General features: G+C 49.2%; 2 protein-coding genes across 6 annotated transcripts in view; one reads left to right on the top strand and one right to left on the bottom strand.

Annotated features, from left to right (window-relative positions):
* The window catches only part of FYCO1 (FYVE and coiled-coil domain autophagy adaptor 1), an 82,827-nt gene that overhangs the window by 20,901 nt on the left and 38,987 nt on the right, over window positions 1–22,939 (bottom strand). For 4 of the 5 annotated variants that reach the window (XM_027097008.1, XM_027097011.1, XM_027097009.1 and 1 more), the window contains 4 exons: window positions 22,350–22,517; window positions 20,239–20,388; window positions 19,263–19,474; window positions 17,739–17,883 (listed from right to left, as the gene is read on the bottom strand). In XM_027097008.1, coding sequence (XP_026952809.1) covers window positions 17,739–17,883; window positions 19,263–19,474; window positions 20,239–20,388; window positions 22,350–22,517 — 675 coding nt within the window. Of the gene's footprint in view, window positions 1–10,953; window positions 11,069–17,738; window positions 17,884–19,262; window positions 19,475–20,238; window positions 20,389–22,349; window positions 22,518–22,939 lie in introns of those variants that run through there. The other variant, XM_027097012.1, reaches the window with a different exon arrangement.
* Window positions 5,627–10,714, top strand: CXCR6 (C-X-C motif chemokine receptor 6). The gene is made up of 2 exons (XM_027097013.1): window positions 5,627–5,980; window positions 9,639–10,714. Exon 2 carries the CDS (start codon window positions 9,660–9,662, stop codon window positions 10,683–10,685), a length of 1,026 nt encoding a protein of 341 aa, XP_026952814.1. The 5' UTR covers window positions 5,627–5,980; window positions 9,639–9,659; the 3' UTR covers window positions 10,686–10,714.

Consider the following 22,939-nt stretch of genomic DNA (forward strand, 5'->3'; position numbering starts at 1 on the left):
AAACATTTAGAGAAGAGCTAACACCCATCCTTCTCAAACTCTTCCAAAAAATCACAGAGGAAGGAACACTCCCAAACTCATTCTATGAGGCTGCCATCACCCTGATACCAAAACCAGACAGATACTACAATAAAAGAAAATTACAGACCAATATAACTGATGAATATAGATGCAAAAATCCTCAACAAAATACTAGCAAACAGAATCCAACCACACATTAGAAGAATCATACACCATGATCAAGTGGGATTTATCCCAGGGATGCAAGGATTCTTCAATATACACAAATCAATCAATGTGATACACCATTTTAACAAACTGAAGAATAAAAACCATATGATCATCTCAATAGATGCAGAAAAAGCTTTTGACAAAATTCAACACCCATTTGTGATAAAAACTCTCCAGAAAGTGGGCACAGAGGGAACCTACCTCAACATAATAAAGGCCATATATGACAAACCCACAGCAAACATCATTCTCAATGGTGAAAAACTGAAAGCATTTCCTCTAAGATCAGGAACAAGACAAGGATGTCCACTCTCACCACTATTACTCAACACAGTTGTGGAAGTCCTAGCCACAGCAATCAGAGAAGAAAAAGAAATAAAAGGAATACAAATTGGAAAAGAAGAAGTAAAACTGTCACTGTTTGCAGATGACATGATACTATACATAGAGAATCCTAAAAATGCCACCAGAAAACTACTAGAGCTAATTGATGAATTTGGTAAAGTTGCAGGATACAAAATTAATGCACAGAAATCTCTTGCATCCTTATACACTAATGATGAAAAATCTGAAAGAGAAATTAAGGAAACACTCCCATTTACCACTGCAACAAGAAAATAAAATACCTAGGAATAAACCTACCTAGGGAGACAAAAGACCTGTATGCAGAAAACTATAAGACACTGATGAAAGAAATTAAAGATGATACCAACAGGTGGAGAGATATACCATGTTCTTGGATTGGAAGAATCAATATTGTGAAAATGACTACACTACCCAAAGCAATCTATAGATTCAATGCAATCCCTATCAAATTACCAATGGCATTTTTTACAGAACTAGAACAAAAAATCTTAAAATTTGTGTGGAGACACAAAAGACCCTGAATAGCCAAAGCAGTCTTGAGGGAAAAAAACGGAGAGGGAGGAATGAGACTCCCTGACTTCAGACTATACTACAAAGCTATAGTAATCAAGACAATATGGTACTGGCACAAAAACAGAAACATTGATCAACAGAATAAGATAGAAAGCCCAGAGATAAACCCATGCACCTATGGTCAACTAATCTATGACGAAGGAGGCAAGGATATACAATGGAGAAAAGACAGTCTCTTCAATAAGTGGTGCTGGGATAACTGGACAGCTACATGTAAAAGAATGAAATTAGAACACTCCTGACCACCATACACAAAAATAAACTCAAAATGGATTTGAGACCTAAATTTAAGACTGGACACTATAAAACTTTTAGAGGAAAACATAGGAAGAACGCTCTTTGACATAAATCAGAGCAAGATCTTTTCTGATCCACCTCCTAGAGTAATGGAAATAAAAACAAAAATAAACAAATGGGACCTAATGAAACTTCAAAGCTTTTGCACAGCAAAGGAAACCATAAACAAGACGAAAAGACAACTCTCAGAATGGGAGAAAATATTTTCAAACGAATCAACGGACAAAGGATTAATCTCCAAAATATATAAACAGCTCATGCAGCTCAATATTAAAGAAACAAACAACCCAATCCAAAAATGGGCAGAAGACCTAAATAGGCATTTCTCCAAAGTAGACATACAGATGGCCAAGAAGCACATGAAAAGCTGCTCAACATCACTAATTATAAGAGAAATGCAAATCAAAACTACAATGAGGCATCACCTCACACCAGTTAGAATGGGCATCATCAGAGAATCTACAAACAATAAATGCTGGAGAGGGTGTGGAGAAAAGGGAACCCTCTTGCACTGTTGGTGGGAATGTAAATTGATAAAGCCACTATGGAGAACAGTATGGAGGTTCCTTAAAAAACTAAAAATAGAATCACCATATGACTCAGCAATCCCACTACTGGGCATATTCCCAGAGAAAACCATAATTCAAAAAGACACATGCACCCAATGTTCATTGCAGCACTATTTACAATAGCCAGGTCTTGGAAGCAACCTGAATGCCCATCGACAGATGAATGGATAAAGAAGTTGTGGTACCTATATACAATGGATATTACTCAGCCATAAAAAGGAACGAAATTGGGTCATCTGTTGAGACGTGGATGGATCTAGAGACTGTCATACAGTGTGAAGTAAGTCAGAAAGAGAAAAACAAATATCGTATATTAACGCATGTATGTGGAACCTAGAAAAATGGTACTGATGAACCGGTTTGCAGGGCAGAAGTTGAGACACAGATGTAGAGAACAAACATATGGACACCAAGGGGGGAAAGCTGCGGGGGGGTGGGGACGGTGGTTTGATGAATTGGGCGATTGGGGGATTGACATGTAAACACTGATGTGTATAAAACTGATGACTAATAAGAACCTGCTGTATAAAAAAAATAAATAAAATAAAATTCAAAAATTAAAAAAACAAACAAAAAAAACTAATACTAAACTTTCTTTGGTTTATTTGTATGGAAATATGTTAATATAAATGTTTCAGACATTACATGAAATTCCTAAAAATCTTATATGTTCTGGTATAATGTTATAAGTCATAACTCTAGTTATTATTTTAAAATGTGTATCTCAGAAATAACTAAATTTCCTTGTCAATTGCATTATTATGAACTTTCATCAAATGTTTAACCGTGGTCATTTTTAAGTCTTTTGTCATTTACAGACAGTTCTGGGTGTACTCTGATGCTTTTGCAAAAATGTTCCTATAAAAGGGTTAAAAAAAAAAAAGAAATAGGATATAATAGAAAATATGAACGCGTTTTTGCATTATACTGCATGTGGTAAGGATAAGCATTGTTTTATGAGGCTCTTGTTTGACTCTGTCTATACACATACACACCTGGGTAGTCATGTAAATTTCTGACTGTGGGATGCAGTAGAAAATGTTCAAGCAACTGTGTTGGAAGATGTCAAAGGATTTTTAAGTTTGAGAATGACGGGGAACAAAGATAAGGCCACTAGGGGGCACCCTATCTCCTTTTGTTGCCATTGAGGTGTTTCCCTCAGAAAAGATGCAAGACAAGCTCACTGCCCACAAGTGACCTTCCTCCTCCCCTTGCTCTGGCCATGGGAGCCTACTGCTAGCTATGGTGGCCTCTCATGGCTGATGGCACGTCATCCCTTCCTGTCCATCTGAATTTCTGTCCCTGAGCCTGTGGTTGGTCGAGCTGAACTGTCCTAAGGCATGTACATCTGTCAACTTGCTCCACCCTATCAGGGCAGTCACTTTGGCCACACCTGCCACATTTGGCCTGGGCACCCGTCATGCACACAGCCAAGGTGGTCTTCTGCCCCAAATGTCCCCAAGGACATGACCAAGGCTTGCTCCACTTCAGAACCAAGTAAGAATAAAGTGGTGACCACAGGCAAGGATGCTGAGGAAGTCCCCAGCAACGCAGTCCAGGGGTCCACGCCTGCCTGGACTAGGGGGTCACAGGTGAGGTCCCTCCAGCTTGCTCTCTGCAGCTGTAATATACAGTATTCTCCTGTCACAAATCAAAACGCCTTAGCCTCTTTTTTCTTTAACTTCAATTCTGCCAGTTGCCCAAGGAGCAGATTCTCTCTGGCTGTTCAGGTTGGCTGAGGAAGGAATGGAGCCCAGAGAGCCTCATGGCCTGAGTGTCCTGCTGACAGCCTTCCCCAGAGGGCTCCATCCACCCCTCCGCCTTGCTAAGCCAGCACGGTTGGAGTGCTGCTCTGCCTGTTACACGGGGTCTCCTGTGAACTGGAGAAGTCTTTGGTTCACAACTGCCCTGTTCAGTACAGAACCACTGGCCTCATGTGGCTGCTTAAATTCAAATTCATCAGAATTAAAACAAAACTAAAAGCTTGGCTCTGTTGTTGCACTAGCCACACTTCGAGTGCCTAATAGCCACAGGAGTTTGTGCCCCCTGTGTTGGATGCACAGACACAGGACACGCCTGTCATCTCAGAAGGCTCTACTGAACAGCTTGGGTTTGGAAGGAGAGGCTGAGCCACACGTGGGCCACATTCACTGCGGGGCTTGGGTGCATCTTTCTATTTTACTGTTAAATTCCTAGTAGTTTTTCTTGTAGTCATTGTTTTCCTTTCTGCCTAAAAACCAAGTGAAGAAGATCGCTTCTGGTGTTGATTTCTGATTACTTGGTAACTATGGGCTGACCAAAACACTCAGACCCACATGCCCATCCTGACAACTGGCCTGCCGCCTGCTGCCCTCTGGTTAGGCTGCTTTTCTGAGGGTTTTTCCAACTCATCCTCCACAGCCGCCGCCACCCACCACCGCCTGGCAGTTACTCCTCTACCAGCAGCAACTGCCTCATCCCTGCGTCCTGAACTGCCGTCCTACGCAGGGCCCTGGCTCCAGAATGTCAGGTGTTCAGAAAAAGGAAGCAGGTCAACACAGTCTGACTTCTGAGAATCTGCAGGGGGCACGGCTGCCACAGCACTTTTACTCTCCCCCGATTCTGTTTCGGAAATGTTTACATATTCTGGGAAAAACCCAAGACATATGGTTGGGTATTTGCCCTTAAGAAGTTCAGAGTTTTGTTTCAAAGAAAAGCAATGAGCACTACAAATCGGAAGACAACAGAAGGCATTTTGTAAAGTGGTTGAAATAAAATTCTGACCCCCAAATTGTGAGGGGCTCTTATCATGTAATTTAGTTGCAAGTTTTCCATCGGAGAACTTTCCACTGGAGAATGGTTATGACAAGTATGGTCACGCTCTCTCTAAGGTACACATCACCCCTCCTTCCCAAGCATATATGTGGTCACGGAGGGCACCGGGCTGAGGCCTGTTCTTCCCCATGGAGGGAAAGCGATTGCTGAGAGGGACGACCATGGCTGAGCCACTGTGTCTGATAAGGTTCAGCCCCTTCTAACATCACCCTGTGAACTGGTCCTAAGTGACACGGTTCGTTTGTCTCTGGGAAAAACTCATCTCTCAAAGCTTAAAGATTCCAAGATGTCAGACTGGCTCACTGTGAAGGAATGTCTTGTCTCAGAAGATTTCTTTCAGAAAGATGGGTGCTTTGACCTGCACTATTTGGTTCAGCCTGTTCACTGTTGATTCTAGTCTGGACAAGCAGAGCGGTGAGCACTGTCTGAGTGGTGTGGGTTTAGGAGGAAGGGCTGTGTCTGGCCCTCTGGCAGACCCATCATCTAGAAGCCATTTGGTCCACTGGTCTGGCAATGATGGAGACCCGGGTTCGTATCCTGGAAGTGGCAGTTATTAGCTGTGAGTCCGTGGGGCTGTTCTTTGGCTACAGTCCTCTGTATTCTCATCTATAAAATGGTGTAATACCTACTTGCAGGACTGGTATGAGAATCAGGGCTGTCACGTATACTGGAGCTGCAGGCACACAGGGAACCCAGGCCATAGCATCGACTTTGCATTGGTCCAGACCCAAACTACCCCAAAGAGACATACGACTAGTGAATGAAATAATTTTAGGGTACAAATGCCACCATCTTCAGTGGACTACCAGACACTGCATATCGCTCCCCTTCAGTTTACTAATTAAAACCCTCTTGGATCCTGGCAAAAGAGTAAGACCCCAGCCAGGTTGCAGGGGGTGTGCAGCATCAGAGCCACTGCTTCGTCTCTTTGACTGCCAAATTACGTGGGTGCAGGCTGGTCATGTGGATTCTGATCTGCAAGATTGGAAAGGGCTGGGTCTCCTATAATCACCAACCGAGGGCTCTTAAAAATTACTCAACGGAAACGGACCACATCAGAGAGGCAGAGGCCGACCTTGCTGCTGTGAGCAACCTCATCTCAGGAACAAACTGAAAGAGCATCTCTACTGGTGAGTCATTGGTCTTCTTCATAGTTAAAAGAGGAGCTAACTCCAGGTTGTCGGGATTCTCAGAGTCCTGCCTGCAGCACGGTATGGTGTCAAATGCCCAGGCTTTCAAGCTCAACTGTCCTTGGCTCAAACTCCATCTCTGCTATTTGCTGCCATGAGGGTCCGAGGAGAGGATTATGACAACCTCGTTCTGTAAGGTGATGCTTGTAAGATGATGCTGATAGTAATGGCATAATTAGACCCTCCCCAGGAGATAAGGAGAGTCTAGTCACTGTGTGTGTTCATTGACTAATCTCTTTTTCTGTTTTTCTTTTCCATTTTATAAGACAGGCTGTTATCTTAGATTATGGTTTACTTTCTTTTCTCCATATATGTCAATATACAACTGTAGCAACTTCAGAAAATACAGAAAAATATAAAGGAGGAATGGAAATAAGTCACCCCTAATTCTACCAGCCAGGGGTGAACTGCTGATAAAATCTGATCATTTTTCTATGTTTTAAAAAATATAGTCAAAATCATATAGCTTGGGATTCCCTGGTGGCACAGTGGTTGAGAGTCCGCCTGCTGATGCAGGGGACACGGGTTCGTGTCCCGGTCCGGGAAGATCCCACATGCCGTGGAGCGGCTAGGCCCATGAGCCATGGCCGCTGAGCCTGCGTGTCCAGAGCCTGTGCTCCGCAACGGGAGAGGCCACAACAGTGAGAGGCCCGCGTACCGAAAAAAAAAAAAAACAAAAAAAAAAAACATATAGCTTATCACAGATTTGTAAACAAAGTCTATAGAATATGGGGCAGAGGGATTTAAAGAGTTCATGAACGCCCAGAGTTGCAGGCATGCTTGTACATTATTACTGAGGGAAAAGAGCTACAGCTTTAATAAGACTCTCAAAGGGGTTTATGATCAAAGAAGGCCGAGAATCATGATCAATTTTACATTCACTTTGTCATCTATTCGTTGTAATGGTAACAGCCAATATTACATTGCATATTGGGGGGGGGGGGGGGGAAAGGATAAATTGGGAGATTGGGATTGGCATATACACACTACTATATGTAAAACAGATAACTAATAAAAACCTGCTGTATAGCACAGGGAACTCTACTCGATACTGTAATGAGCTGTATGGGAAAAGAATCTAAAAAAAAGAGTATATATATATATATATATATATGTCACTTATATATATATATCAGTTATATACATATAACTGATTCACTTTGCTGTACACCTGAAACTAACACAACGTTGTCAATCAACCATACTCCAATAAAAAAATTTTTAAATGTATTGCATTTTCCAAAATCATTAAAGGCACTTCCTAAACATTTCAGTCATATTCTGTTTTATGCCTAAATTATACTTTGCTTATTTATTATCAGACACTATTTCCAAAGTTGTATATATTACTTTCTTTTTAATTTTCACAAATCAACATAGGACTTTGGTTAGAGAAAATAAAGAAACAAATGGTTTTAATATTTCTAGAAGGGAAAGTAATTTTTAACACTCTATCTGCACAGAACTGTGCAGTCCCAACCTGTTAAACACTGTTTAGTTTACCAATTATTACAAATGAATTTGCATGGGTCATCTGAAGAAACTGCAATGCCAGCCTAAGGATGCAGCAACAGCCTTAGTAGGAGAATTATTAATTAATTAATTCATTCATTTAGTTATTTATTTTTGGCTCTCTTCGTTGCTGCGTGGGCTTTCCGTAGTTGTGGCGAGCGGGTGCTACTCTTTGTTGTGGTGTGTGGGCTTCTCATTGCTTGCGGTGGCTTCTCTTGTTGCGGAGCACAGTCTCTAGGGCACGCGGGCTTCAGAAGTTGTGGCATGTGTGCTCAGTAGTTGTGGCTCGCAGGCTTTAGAGCACAGGCTCAGCAGTTGTGGCACACAGGCTTAGTCGCTCTGCGGCATGTGGGATCTTCCCAGACCAGGGATCAAACCCGTGCCCCCTGTATTGGCAGGAGGATTCTTAACCACCGCGCCACCAGGGAAGTCCCAGGAGAATTTTTTTTAAAGGCCAAGAGTAAGTCAAACAATAATGGAGATCTGACATTACTTTTAATGTCACATTCTAAATGATGAAGAATATATTTTTGTCCCCATGTGAAGCAGTAACACCTACAGAGCATCGTCTGACCCACTTAACCTAGCAGCCCAGAGCTGGTGGGGCATAATGCCCATGGGTTGGCCTTTCACTCTTAGAGATCCAACATTTTGTGGTCCAGGAGGAGGGACTTTTCACTGAGTAGTCTTAGCCCAAAGACAAGGTTCTTCCTTGGAGAGAAAGGGTGCTTTGAGCCCATGAAATACCAAGGTGGCAGCAGGGCTGAAATCCCTTCCTGTCAGGACCCAGCATCAGGAAAAGAAAAGTCTCCGAGGAGACCAGAAAGGAAAGATCATCTCTCCTTTTACACCCCCTTGTCTGGCCGGTTGATATTCTGACTTTGCTAAACCAAATGCCTGCTCTTCTTAAACATTTCCTTGAGGTGCCAGTGGGATACGGCACCGCTCACTGGAAGAGTCCCTGCGTATTGAGTACCTCCAAGACAGTGGCAGGGACTGACCTGGCCCTCCAAGGCCGATGCTGCCGCAGTTGCCCCTACTCCCACACCACAGATTATATCACCCGTGTCTGGTCCATGGTCCCCAGCAGAGTCACAGGGCCCAGAGAAGGGTCAGAGGGAAGCGATAACCTTGAAGGGCTGGGACCCCCAGGCAAGAAAGATAGCTATTTGGTCTTTGCTATAAGTAGTCCCACTGCAAGGCTGGCCACGAGCCCTGCTGTGGTAGCCCACCCTCCTGACGTCCCATTTCAATCAGCTCTTCCGTGTGTTAAAGGAGACCCCTCAGCCCTACACTGCTGGTCATAAAAGCTAAAGCAATGTTCCCTTCTGGGGGAATCTACCTTGTAAGAGATTCCTGAAGATCAAAGAGGCCCTGAGGGTGGAATGTCATACACTGTGACAGATGAAGGGGAAAGCTGGGGTTGGGCGTGAGGAAAACTGCCCAGTTCCCTGGTCAGAAAGCCGCTCGGCCAAAGCACTGGGCAGCCTGGGCTCTTCCCTGCCCTGGCTCCCCATCACGGTAAGATGAGGCAGGATGGATGGCCCATCTAGGCAGAAAGGACCAAACACCTCTTGGTCTCCAGGAGTCTCCTTGATGGTGGACCCCCAGGAAGGGGGATATTGCCTTAGCTTTCACAATTCGTAGTCCAGGGGTCAACTTAACAGAAGATGGGGCACAGGCTAGGTGGGCACCTTCTGCGAGGCATGGGCAGATGAATACAGCCCTCCCCACTGAAGAGCAGCGCCGCTCTTCCAAAAGGACACAGTCCTCAGTTCACCACGTGGTGACCTTTGCTTCCAAGGCCATTGAGCACAGGATTTTATGGAATGTGGGTGGGGTCAGTTATGTGTTGTCTCCCAGACAGGTGAGATCCTGAGAACTTTAGGGCCAGTGAAGGGTTCCTCGTCCTGTCTGAGCAGTTTCCCCTCAGAACTGGTTGTCCCCAATATACTGGGCTGTTACTGAGCAGAACAGTGGGTGGGTTTAGGAGGTGACTATCTGCCCCCTAACTGTGGGCAATGGGAAGACAGAAGGGATCACCCTCAGCCCCAAATATATATAATTCCTGTGGTTTGACTCCCAGGGGTCCATCAGAACAGACACCATGGCCGAGTACGACTACGAAGACCTCGGGTTCTTCAACGCTTCCAATGACAGCAGCCAGGGGCACGAACACTTCCTGCAGTTCAGCAAGTTGTTCCTGCCCTGCATGTATGTGGTGGTGTTCATCTGTGGCCTGGTGGGGAACTCCCTGGTGCTGGTCATATACATCTTCTACCAGAAGCTGAAGAGCCTGACGGACGTGTTCCTAATGAACCTGCCCTTGGCTGACCTGGTGTTCGTCTGTACTCTGCCCTTCTGGGCCTATGCAGGCTTCCACGAGTGGGTCTTTGGCAAAGTCATGTGCAAAACCCTGCTGGGCATCTACACTTTGAACTTCTACACGTCCATGCTCATCCTCACCTGCATCACCATGGACCGCTTCATTGCAGTGGTTCAGGCCACCAAGGCCTATAACCAGCAGGCCAAGCGGATGGCCTGGGGTAAGGCCGTCTGCTTGTCCATCTGGGTAGTTTCCCTGCTGGTTTCCTTGCCGCAGATCATCTATGGCAACGTCCTTTACCTTGACAAGCCTGTCTGCGGCTATCACAACGAGGAGATTTCCACCATGGTTCTGGCCACCCAGATGACACTGGGGTTCTTCCTGCCATTGCTTGCCATGATTGTCTGCTACTCAGTCATAATCAAGACACTGCTTCAGGCCCGAGGCTTCCAGAAGCACAAGTCTCTGAAGATCATCTTCCTGGTGGTGGCGGTGTTCCTGCTGACCCAGACGCCCTTCAACCTCGTGAAGCTCATCCGCAGCGTGAGCTGGGAGTACCACGCGATGACTAGCTTTCACTATGCCATCACAGTGACAGAGGCCATCGCCTACCTGCGTGCCTGCCTTAATCCTGTGCTCTATGCCTTTGTTGGCCTGAAGTTTCGGAAGAACTTCTGGAAACTTGTGAAAGACGCTGGCTGCCTCCCTTTCCTGGATGTCTCAAGCCAACGGAAGTGTTCAGAGGACACTTCCAGGACTGCTTCAGCCTCTCGCAACATGGAGGCGACCAGCATGTTCCAGCTGTAGGCCTTGCTGAGCTTGGAGAGGCTGCTCAGAAGTCACAGGACCATGGCTGTGTCCTCTAAGGCTTTGTGTATAGCATGGGCATTCTCAAGGAGAAGTTATCAAACAGTGCAGCTGGGGTGGGATGTTTCTTCTCAGGCATGCGCAGACTGTGCCCTCTTCTTTTACACCCAGGCCTAAAGCTCAAAGGGGAGGCTGAAAGCTGCCAGAGCTTTCCTTCCTCTACCCCGAGAATACTGACACCAGGGAATGACGTGTGATTCTCCAGACCCCAGGTTCTCCTTCAGTGGGAATGGGAATGGGACTAAGGGTTGAACAGGGGGACCGGGCCAACAAAGGTCTTGATGGCAGGTGACACTCCGGGCTCCCAAGTTCAGAAGATTCTTCTGCCGATTGGGAAGCAGGGGAGATTAAAGCAGCCATGAAAACCAGTGCTGACACTGTGACTCAGACCTCCATCACCAGGCACCCAACAGAAATGAGCTCAGGTTCTGCCACGCCTTGTGGGTTTGGTTTTATATAGATAGGTGCTTTATGTTCTCTTTGATTAATCCTGGAAGGGCTAGCACCAGGGAATATGAACGGGCCAAAGCAAATGAGGGTCGGCTGAGGATTCCAGCGGGCCACAGAATGCCAGAAGAATGTGCAAAGCTGAGTCTAAGACTACCGTGAGTCTAAGCAGCGCCTCTGCAATGGATCTTCGGTGGGTCTGCTCATTTAAAACCTGCATTTATCCCGTGCCTCACACACACACACATCATATAGGAATGTACGTGTAATACACACACACACATCTCAAACAGCATGATTTTCATGACTGAGAAATAAAACTTTTTGAAAGTCTCCAAACTACTTTTATCCTTAGGCACATTCCACCTTACTGTGGTATTCCTGAATATACCAAAAGTGATCACTTGTGGGCTCAGAGCACAGGAAATAAGTTAAAACTGTCAACTTTCAGGGCACTGCTCTATCAATACACCAATGATAACAACTGTGGCTTCAACCTCCTGCCCAGAACGAGGGGTGCGTTTGTTACCTCTGAGATGTGGTCACGGAATGAGGCAGAGTTTTAGCATGTTTATTAGATCCCAGCAACCTGCTCAACAGGCTTAAGAGTGGCCTTTTTGGCTCACATGTCACAAAATCACTCACTGAAATATGGAGAACCTGTTGACAACAGCTAAGAGCGCTCAGGGAGGTGGGCCAGAAAGGGCCGAACAGTGAGGTTTCGCAGCTTGGACACACCCGAGTCACGAGTGGGTAAGACCAGCTGGTAATCTCTTAATCATTTCCGCTTTGGTGAAACGTAGACCATAACAGTACCATCTCTCAGGGCAGGCGTGTGAGGACTGGAGAGGGTGCACACAAACACTTAGCACGGTTTGCATTTGTGGGAGGAAGGTCCCCAAAATGGCGGTAGTTGTTATTCTCTCAAGAACCAGCCACACAAAACGTGAGCCGCCTGCCTTTCTCTGTGCACTGGCAGGGCGGGGCAGGGTCGGCTTCGTGCCTTCCAGAGGCGCACAGCACAGTCCAGCTGCGCACAGGCCGGCCTTGCAGGGCCCACAGGGCCACTGACCGTTTCATACACGTGCCTAAATGCACCCACGGGGAGAGCGGCTTTACTGTGCTCAGGCCGCATGGACTACCCAGCGCTCCTCGAACACCAAAACCTGCCCTTTTCGTGGTGACAAGGCTGACTTTCAACTTGTTTACGTTGGCTTCAGAGGGGGAGTTTTGGTCACCCTCCTCTGTGCTGTCACCTTAATGTCAAGCACTTCTGGTAGAGGGACCACGAGCCCCTGGCCTCCCCAACAATGTCCCAAAACAAGAGGCAGAGGCCCTAACTGGGAAGGAGGGAGTGAAGAGTTGGGGAGCCAGGGGCCCTGCGGCCTCTCCATGTGTCCCCACGGAGGAAAGCAGTGTGGTGGGATGGGAAAAGCAGGGCTCTGGGGTGACTCAGTCACTGCCCCGGAGAGAGCTCCACATCTGTCCATCCTGGGACAAACGCCGCAGCCTCCTCAAGCCCATTTCACCATCCACACCCCAAGCTGACAACGGCCCTCCTTCCAGGAGCGCTGTGAGGCACGGACAGTGCACTCCAAGCCACGCTGGGGGCTGCTGGTCACGGCAACAGAGGGGCGGCTGTTGGGACCACTGTTGTTGAACGGTGCCTGCCTGGCTGAGTCAAAGGAGACCAGGCACCCATCAGGCCGTGCCCCATCCCAGGCCTATTATATGCCCTCTCTCCAGCCTCCTTGCAAAAAGGTTTTGCACTGGCCCTTCCACAGCTTAGGAGAACCTGCCTGCCTGTCCTGAGGAAAAGCACAGCAGCTGAATCTTCTTTCACCTTCTCTGCCTCCCCAGTCACTCATTGGCCCTACTCTCTGGGCCCTCACCTGCTCACACTTGGGAGTAGAGATCTTTTTCCCAACCCCCTCCTGGGTACACACCATTATGGGCAACAGACACGGGCACAGCCCAAACAAGGCTTTCACTCTCGACTTCACTCATCCACGGGACAGCCCCATGGAGCACAAGCTCAGCCCCGCCCTTCTCCCCTTGCTCTCCCCTCTGCTCCCACGCACCAGTGCTTGACGTAAGCAGCCTGGGGTGTGGGGGAAACTGGCGGGAGGGGGTCAGGCTGGGTGTGGACCCTGGGTGAGTCCAGTTGGCCTCACGTGCGGCCTCAGGGTCTCCTCCCCGACCAGGTTCCCTGCACTTACAGGCCGGGGGCGGGGCGGTTAGAGACCATGACGGCCACACCGTCTGAGATGTGGTGAACACAGGGTGAACCTGATTCCGGGGGCTACCTGGAGCCAGAAGCCCGGGATTCTCAGTGAGCATTCTGGACTGAGGAAATGGTGCTGCAGGAGAGAAAACACAGAAGCTGCCCGTACTGAAGGGGTGGAGGCGGAGCAAAGAGCACAGGGCCCAGGAGTGGCCGGGGCGCTGGCTGTCGCCTCGTTCTCTCAGCGCAGCACCCCTTCCACAGGCCCAGTCCTTTGTGGTCCACAGTAACTCCCAATGCCGTTTGGTAGGACACCTGGTACTATCATCCCCGTTTTCCAGATGAGGAAACTAGTTCAGAGACATTACTACCTGCCAAAGCTCACACAGCAGAGCTAGGGCTGGAACCCCGGTGAATAACCTCTTTCTCTTCCCCCAAACGTTGGCTAAGATGGCCCGGGGTACCTGACAACTCTGTACTTGTCTGAAGGCGGAGATGCTAGGTTAACCCAAGCACAAGGTGGCTTTCTAACCTTAACTGTCATCACCGTATCCTGTTCTCGGTTTGAGATACCAGGTATCGTATCTCCTGGCTGGTGATAAACCTGCCACAGATCCCCGAAGCACTCTGACCACAGAGCACTTGTTCTAAAGCAAGTACCAGCAGAGATGCTCTGTGGGTCAGGGACAGTCTCCGTGCGTGAGTTTGAGCTCAGTATCATCTGGGCATCCGGTGGGATTTTCGCTGGCGAACACAACTGAGCTACAAGATGTAAGGAACCAGGGCCCGTGGCAGTAGACATCACAGTGTGGCCCTTGACCTCACAGCTCAGGGGAAACATCACCAAAACCACGCAATTCCATGGAAGGCTTTCCACATCATTTCCATCTGACCCTCCAACAACCCTAGAGGTGCCGTCCCTGTCTCTTCTGTGCGAGGGAGGGAACTGAGTTTGGGGCCTGTGGTGCTCAAAGCCAGGGAGCCTGGAGGCAGCAGACCAGGAGTGTCTGACTCTGGACCTCAAGTTCTTCATGGGCACAGTCTGCTTGAGAAGGGAGGCCGGGCCTGGAGGAGGGAATGGCTGCTGGAAGCAGAGCAGAGGCCAAGGGACCCAAGGCCAGGCCTGTTGCTGGAGGACAGAGTTTCTTTCCTCCTCTGCCTGCCTCGGTCCTGAGAAGAGCTGGGCACCTGGTCAGGGAGACGGCTGAGGGTGGGCCTGGGTCACAGTTGGGAGGGGTGTGCACAGCTGCAGGGCTCTGGAGAATATCTCCCCTCCACCTGAGGTGGGCTGTGCTCCTGAGCCACGTGCAGGGGCCTCTGGGAGGCTGCCTAGGGATCTGCGGGATCCTGCCGGCTCTCCCCGAGAGCTGGATTCTGGGACCTGTTCCTGTCCCATCACGGCCAGGAGGGCCAAGGCAGACAACTGTGTTTGTCCTGAGAATGTGTGTGTGTGGGGGGGTAGGAGTGGACAAAGAGGGAGGGAAGGTGGGCAGGTGCTTGATGTGAAGATAGGGAAACGGGACCAGGAGGAGAGGGCTGTACTCTTCAAAATGAATCTCGGGCCTGTGGACTGGAGGGAGGGGTTCTGGGCACAAAGCTTAATGCTGACACTTACAGCCCCCTGACCCTGAGCAAGTTACCTGGCCTCCTGAGCTTCAGTACCTTGACCTGTAAAATGGGGACCATAATCCCTACTCTTTGAAGGGTTGGGCAGGGACTAATTGACGTCACGTGCAAAAGCTGCTACACAGGGAAAGTGCTCGACAGACACTGCCTCCAGGCAGCCTCCTTCCCCCCACATCAGGGCTTTCACAGCCTTTGACCCCTCCTGGACCACTTCTTCCTTTGGACTTGCTGATTTCTTTCTCTCAGTGTCTTGGCAGGGATGCACACACAAACCCAGGCTCTATACCAACCTCTCACACCCCCCACCCCACCAAACCCGTCAGAGCTCCTCAGACTCCTGGTGGTTTTGATTGGTCCTAAGCTTAGGAAGAAAAAGAACATAAGAAAAAGCCACCAGAGACACGGGGGTCCGTCTCTGGCTAACTCACAAGGAAGGTGTGAGACAAGGCAGGCCCTGAAATGACTTGGAGGGCTGGCCCTTCACCCAAACAGAGGACGCATGGGGACTGCAGGCCCATGCATTAGCCCTGGATCTCCTCCGCAGGCCGCAGGCCAGCACGCTGGCAGTTTCCTTTCCTTGGACCGCTTCCTGATTCCCCATGACCCAAAACACACTTATTTGTCAGCAGTCAGAAGACCTTCTGCTTTTGCTCCTACTGAGAAAGGGGAAGGCGAAAGGTGAAGGGAAGAGGGAGCTGCAGCGCGGCACTTCCTCATGCAGGTGACAGCCCAAGGTCATCCTCCCAGGCCCTGAGCTTCCGGTCCTGCTCCCCGGACCCCCAACCCACCTACCCACCTGGCCAGCAGTTGAGGCACAGTCAGTGAAGAGTTGCCAGGTGACGACGGCATGAGTATGGCTTATTGCAAATGCAAGAGAACATGCCCTGGGGACCACTGAACCATGGGGGTTGGGGAGAACGCTGCAGGCTCACGCAGCCAGGAAAGGCTTCAGAAGGAAAAGAAAGGGCCCATGGTCACAGTGAGCTGAGGCTTTCTTGGGTTGGGTGATGGGCTGGCTTTATCCATGAGGCAAGGTCAGTCACCTTCAAGCAAGAGAACAGAAGAGTATGGAGACATACACTTGAGCCTAAAATCTCCTGTGCTGAGAACCTTCCGAAGATTAAGTGCATCTCCTCCCATGCAGCAGAAATCCTGGATGATAAATCTGACAGCCCTTCCTCTGAACTCTGGGCAGGAATAGAGGAACAGAGGTCTCAATACAAGTCGGCAAGAGCATCACAAAACTCCCTAACTGGATGGAAAGTGAGTCAACGAACGTCTGGACACAGGAGCCAAGTCAATTCTCCCTTGAGCTTCTAAACAGGCAGTGCTTTGCTGTAGGAACTGCAGTTAAGCCAGACCCCAGGGGCTGAGAAACACCGAGCAAGGCTGCCATGTAGGGGAACTTGACTTTTCCCAAGGGTCCCCTGGCTTAAGCTCTTGACACTTTAATACAACAGCACTTTGTGCAGTTACTTCATATATTTAGAAACTAGCCATTGCAGAACTCTCCTCACAGGCCCTGTTGGAAAAGAGCCGGCCCAGAAAAATGACAGGGCCAATGGAGAGCCGGTACTAAAGGACACCCCTGTGCCTGATGCTGTCCACCTGCGGCATCAGGAACATTTGGTGGGTCTGGGTCACTGATTAAGAGCAGCACAAGATACTGGTGGTGGGGCAGGCACGGGATGGGGGAGGGGAAAGCACCGGGTAACAAACTTGGTTATGTTTTTATTGCTTTTAGAACTTTGGGGTGGACATCCCTGGCAGTCCAGTGGTTACGACTCCCCACTTCCACTGCAGGGGGCACGGGTTCGATCCCTGCTTAGGGAACTAAGATCCTGTATGCTGCATGGCGCAGCCAAAAAAAAAAAAGAGGACTTCTGAGAGAAATGTCTACTTGAGACAACAGAAATTAAGCTTGTGGCACCATTACCAAGCCTGACGAGTGGTTCCAAAAGGTGAACACGGTTTTTAAAGAGCAGCGCGTTACTCTGAGCACGGCTACAGCAGCCCAGCAAACGCTGCTCTCGTGGGCTGAATTGTGTCCCCCCCTTAAATTCATACGTGGATGTCTTAACGCCCAGTATTTCAGAATGTGACTGTTTTTGGAGACAAGACCTAAAAGAAGTAAGTTAGTTAAAATGAGGCCAATAAGGCGAGCCCTAATCCACCCTGGCTGGTGTCCTTATAAGAAGAAAAGATTAGAACACAGAGAGACATGGGTGGCACATGCATAGCGGGCATGACCATGTGAAGAGACAGGAAGACAGCAGCTGTCCGCAAGCCAAGGAGAGGCCTCAGGAAACCAAACCTGCCTTGGCCTTGCACTCCCAGGACTGCGAGAAAATAGATTTCTGTTGTTTAAGTCACCTGGTCTATGGTACTTTGTTATGGCGGCCTGAGCAGATTAATACAGTTGCCTAAGCCCAGAAAGGCCTTCCTGGAGATGCTGAAATCAGGGGGACCGCTGACAGACACGCCCAGGAACCCTCTGACAAGGCTCAACACTGACTACTCCTCGAGTCCTGGTGCTCCTCAAGGGCACCCTGCCCCGAGCACTGTTCGCAGGCACCTTCCTTTAAGCAAAGACAGCCAATCTTGCTTCCAAGCTTTCCTAATCCTTTGATAAGAAACTAATCCTTTGATAAGTGCACTTAATGGGCACTCAGGAAATGGAGGTGATGTCTACTCACTGTTCAGCCACGTTTGGGTCAAGAGAATCAGTTTCGGTGGGTGTTTCAGGCAAGGAGGAGCCGGACTCCTGTATCTGGCACAACTCCTCATCTGTGATGATGTCAAACACGGCATCGTCTGGCGGCCGGCAGTCTGTGTTAGCACCTGGGGTGCAGAGGAAGGTCGGGAGAGAAGAGAAATGCAGTCATGGACAGTACGGGGAGGGAGTGTAGCTACATGGGACGAGCCACCAGGACACACTCTAAGTGCTCACTCAACCGACAGCTACTCTGTCCAGATGGAGAGAAATGGCTCTTGGGATGTTCCAGAAAAGCAGATGAAGGGACTACAGATGAAACTGAATGCACCATGTAAGAGATTTCTCTGAAGTCCCTTAGGCAGTGGTGTGGAGAGGTTTTAAGCTCTTACATGTTCTCTGAGGCCCTTTATTTAGAAGGAAAAAAACCTATCAAAACCTTATCAGGAAAGAACCTAACAAAAAGGTAATCATACTTCTGTGCTGCTGAATCCTTGCTCCAGCAGACACAGACCTCACTCATGCCTCTTTGAGAGGAGGATTCTGTCTGACCTGCATTTTCACCTCAATCCACTGAGGGGTGGAAAAGAACCTCCCTCTGCACAGCAGCCATTGTGCTTCTGACCAGGGTACTTGTGCCCAACTTTGCAGGCTACCCAGTAGGAAGGATGCTGTGCGATGCTGCTGTGCTAGTCACCCCCCACCCCGCCAACAAGCAGTCTCTTGCATGTGATGGAAAATGTGATGGCAGGCCTGAGACGAAAGAAGAAAAGACAGAAAGTAAGACAGACAGACAGAGGAGGAGACAGGAAATGTCAGAAAGCAAAACAAGCAACCTCAGCATGCTGGCACCATGCCACCCTCTGTCGTCACTGGAACACCCACTAGTGAGCCAGGCGAGGGGAAGATTCAGCAAGAAGAACAGTTCATGGGAAGTTCCCAGCAGGCCCTGCCGCATGGCTCCTGGTACAGGCCGTGCTTTAGAACAGACACCCACAGTCCAGCCCTGAGAGGGCAGCCTGGGCTGGTCTGCGAGGCTGTGCTGAGCAGGAACCAAATCCCGCTTCCTTTTACTGAGCTGAGTGAGAGGACATGAAGGAGAATATATCCTTCTTGGCCGCCGAGAGAGAATGTGAGCTACAGGGAGACAGGGAAGGATGTGCTCGTTTCCACACTCAACTCCTGGCCTTTGGTTACCCTGAAAGAGAGGGCTGGGGCCCTGGGAGACAGCGTTTTCCAACGCTGTGGGTCCACTGGTGGTGTGAGTTGAGAAGTAAACAGACATCACGTTAAATAACACTGAATCATATCAGGAGAAAGTTATTCCCTTTTCAATTCTCCTTCAATCCTAATTACATCAAAAAGAAAGTCTCAGATTGGTGGTACTACCTTTTTAGTGCCTAAGTTTGGAAAACACTGAACTACACATGTTCCAGCTAAGCAGCCACAGTGGGGTAGCGGTGAGGGTGGCAACTGGAGAACACGGAGGGCAGTGGCGGAGCCTGACCTTGGCCTCCGGTGGCCTGGGGTGCGGCCTGGGCTGGTGACCGGGCGGGGCTGGGCTCTCCCTGGCTGGTGCCCGAGCTGGTGCTGTCGGGGGACTCGGGGCCCTCGCTCAGCTTCTGGAAGCAGGCCTGGCAGCAGCGCTCCTTCTTGCCGCTGTGCTTGCTCACAGCGTAGTTGTTGCAGCAGTAGTAACAGAAGATGTGGCCGCATATCCTGGGGACGACACAGGCACGGGCCCTGAGGACGCTGCACTAGAGGTCTCGAGTGACCTGCTTGGGACCGGAACCGGGCTCTGTTCTGGGCTCTGGACGCCACATGGCTCGTCAGACCTGGCTCTGCCCCCACTCTAGAGTGGGGCCTGAAGGCCTATCTCATAAGATTCCAAAAAAGCCATCTTGGTAAGCCTGATGGGAGACACGTTTACTTCCAGGGTCCTGGGAGGCAGGCCGAGCCCCCTTCCCTAACGCAACGATGCAGGTGTGCATTCTAGGCCTCGGGGGCTGGGCTCTAAGAGACCACAGACCCCATCCCCCTGTGCTGACCGTTCTCCATCTGTCCGCACCCCAACTCAAGATTCATTCCTGCCTGCCCTTCTTTGGGCCCTGGGGGGTGTGGGGGGGTCTCTGCTCTGTGTTCCTCTGGTGAAGCCTCAGCCCCTGCTCTCTCTGGGTTTCATTTCCCCTCTGACCCCTGCAGGCCAAGAGAGGGCCAGAGGTTGGGTCTCTGGGTGCTCTACATCCCTGTGGGTCCCCTTAACTCTGCCTACACCCCCTGTATTAAACTCTCTTCCCTTTCGGGGATCCCCGAGTGTCCTGCTGAGACCCTGCCTAACATACCCTCCTCAACTGGTTCCCTCAAAACTAAGAGGCAACGTGCTCTTCCTAGACAGTTGGCTGCGGTGCCAACGCCTGCCACGGAGTCCTCGTTCAGAGGCGTCTGCCCTAGTGCTGGGCCCTGCCCGCAGGCCGCCTGCTGACCTGCAGTGGTGCCGCCGCACCATCCAGCTGAACTCCCGCTTGCAGTCAAAGCAGTAGTTCGCCTCCGTGTCCCCCAGCCACCTCTCCTCAGCACTGAGCTTCTGTTGGAATTCCAGGGCGTCTGACTTCTGCCAGAGAGCATCCTTGTCCCTGGGAAAAAGCCGCATTAGAAAAATTGAAGAAAGAATCCATGAAAACAATAGAATTATCTCTGGTTCATTTCAAAAGACTGCTTCCGAATTTCCCAAAACACAAGGAGAATTCACTTTTACCTTGGAAATAAACCCCAAGTCTAGGTCTCCTCTGTCACCCCACACCAGTCCCAGACTCAGCAGGAGCCTCCCAACGTGTTAAGTCCTCATCTGACACCACACTGTGTGAAGGTACAGGGGGGTCTGTGATGTCCATAAAAGGCTCTGGCAACTGCAAAGACCTGCTGGCACTGACAAGGGCCACCAGCTGCTCAGATGTCTAAATGACGGTGCACGTGGCCAATGGGAGTTTAAGCTGTCACGTGCTGCCATGATTACATGACTGTCTGTGTGCTGTGAGCCCAAAAACCCAAATCTTAAATGTGCTCGGGATCCTTCATGTTTTTATGGTTTAAGTAACAATTAATGGAGGAGAGCCAAGCTTTTCCAGCCTGAAAATCCGATGGGATGTTGACCTCCTCCACTCCTTAGAGAGACAGCACAGCCACTACAGGAAGCAAACACACTGAAAAAAGTGGCAGGCTTTTCAGGAGGCTCTGGCAGCACCTGCATGTGCCTGATGCACCAGGGAAGATGTGTATAAAGCCTTCCTTAAAACTGCTGTTAACTTTCGGGGCTATAGGAAACACAGAGGATGGAAGAACATGTTAAATGACACCATGGGCATGCAATCAGCAAAGTCCAGGCTATGGGAAACTCTACCAGATGAATGGCCTGCTTTCTTTAAAAGTAAACTGCAAAGGAAAAAAAAAGAGAGTGAGATGGTGGGGGAACCATGACTAAGTAAGAGAGATCTAAGAAACATATCACCATGCAATGTATAGATCTAATATAGATCCTAATTAGAAAAACCTATAAAGCAATTAGAAAAATTTCAAACTAGACTAGACACTTGATGATATTGGGAATTAGTTAATTTTCAAACGCGGTAATGATGCTGTGGTTGTTTAAAATAGAGGCCTTGTGTTGGAGAGGTATGTATCAGAATACTTGTGGATGAAATGACAGGATGTCTGGGATTTGCTTCAAAATAATCTGAGGAGGTGGGGGAAATGGGTAGGACTCTTGGATGATACAAGACTGGTCATGAGCTGAAGAATGTTGAAGCTGGGTGACAGGTACACAGCAGTGCATTTTGCTATCCTATTTTTGTATTTTTGAAAATTTCCGGGACTTTCCTGGAGGTCCAGTAGTTAAGACTCCGCGTTTCCACTGCAGGGGGCATGGGTTTGATCCCTGGTTGGGGAACTAAGATCCCAGAAGCAGCCAGGCGCAGCCAAAAAAAAAAATAATAATAATAATTCCATACAAAAACCTTTCAAAACTTTTTGAATGAGTTGTCAACATTTAAAAGCCAGGCCAATTTCACATAAAAATTCAGATTTCCACATTCTCTTAAGAAGTAAGGTGACTTGGCAACCCTGGACTCGATGCCTGCGGGGCAACAGTCAGCAAGAGCAGAGCAGGTCATGTCCTCCTGTTTCTCAGAGCCCCGTCCTGGCCCGGTTCACACATTTACATCACTGTCTGCTACCTGCAGGCACTGGAGTTTGGGGGCCCAGGTGCTGGGGAGAGTGGGACGGAAGAGAAGGAGAAAAGGGCTCACGAGAGAGGGACAAGGGAATAGAGAAGTCCCTGAGGATATTAAACATCTTCGATTGTCACTCTTGTGGCTGAGCACACGGAGATTTTGAAAACAGCATAGCAATAAGAAAACACGGACCAGGTGCAAGGCTGCCAAGGGCCTGAGCAGACCCTGTTCACGTGTGCGGGTGCTTACAACAGAACACAAGCAGACAGGGGCCCATTTCCCTCGAAGAGTCCTTTCAAGAACAGTTGCATTTCTTTAAAGAAAAGCCAAGCTTGGGGGCAGCCCCTGGCCCCTTGTTTGATACTCACCTGAGCAGCTCTATCAGCCGCTCCTCCAGGAATTTCTTGGTTCTATTCAGGTCATCCAGGTCAGCAAGCATCTTCTGGTCATTCTTTTCCCTGTCTGTCGCCTCCTGGCAGAGTCTGTTGTAATACTCCTGGATCTTTGTCGTGGCTTTTTCAAGTTCCTTCTGGGTCCTGGTGGAGGAGTAGTAAGTTTTCCTTATTACCCACCACTTCCAGCTTCCCCCGTGCCTCTGGGCTAATCCAGGCCTCTAATGGGGGGTCCTGCTGCCCTACCAGGCTTTCCCCTTCATGGGGGGAGCCCCTTGGCACGGCCCCACTCACAGGCTGTACACTCTCTTAAGCCTTTGAAACTTCCCTCACACACCCAAACTCTTCACACACCACTACCCCTCACGACAAATACAAGGGACATTTGGGAGAGGAGGCTGAGCTCAGGTCACTAGGAGCACCCCACGTGCGTCAAACTCTGTACCACTTGGTTCTTGGGCAGAGACTGAGGTTTTGAGAGGAGCCCAACGGGTTAAGTACATGGGCTGGTGATGGCAGTACACACAAGAGGAAAAAGGAGCCAGGAGAGAAAGAACAGAGGCGTA

Source organism: Aethalodelphis obliquidens, unplaced genomic scaffold (assembly GCF_003676395.1).
Source record: "Aethalodelphis obliquidens isolate GAN/ISIS:26980383/991018 unplaced genomic scaffold, ASM367639v1 scaffold111, whole genome shotgun sequence".
NCBI classification, from domain to species: Eukaryota; Metazoa; Chordata; class Mammalia; order Artiodactyla; family Delphinidae; genus Aethalodelphis; species Aethalodelphis obliquidens.

Excerpts from the sequence above, each read along its gene's own strand:
- CXCR6 (XM_027097013.1), top strand. The coding sequence starts at position 9,660 with ATGGCCGAGTACGACTACGAAGACCTCGGGTTCTTCAACGCTTCCAAT.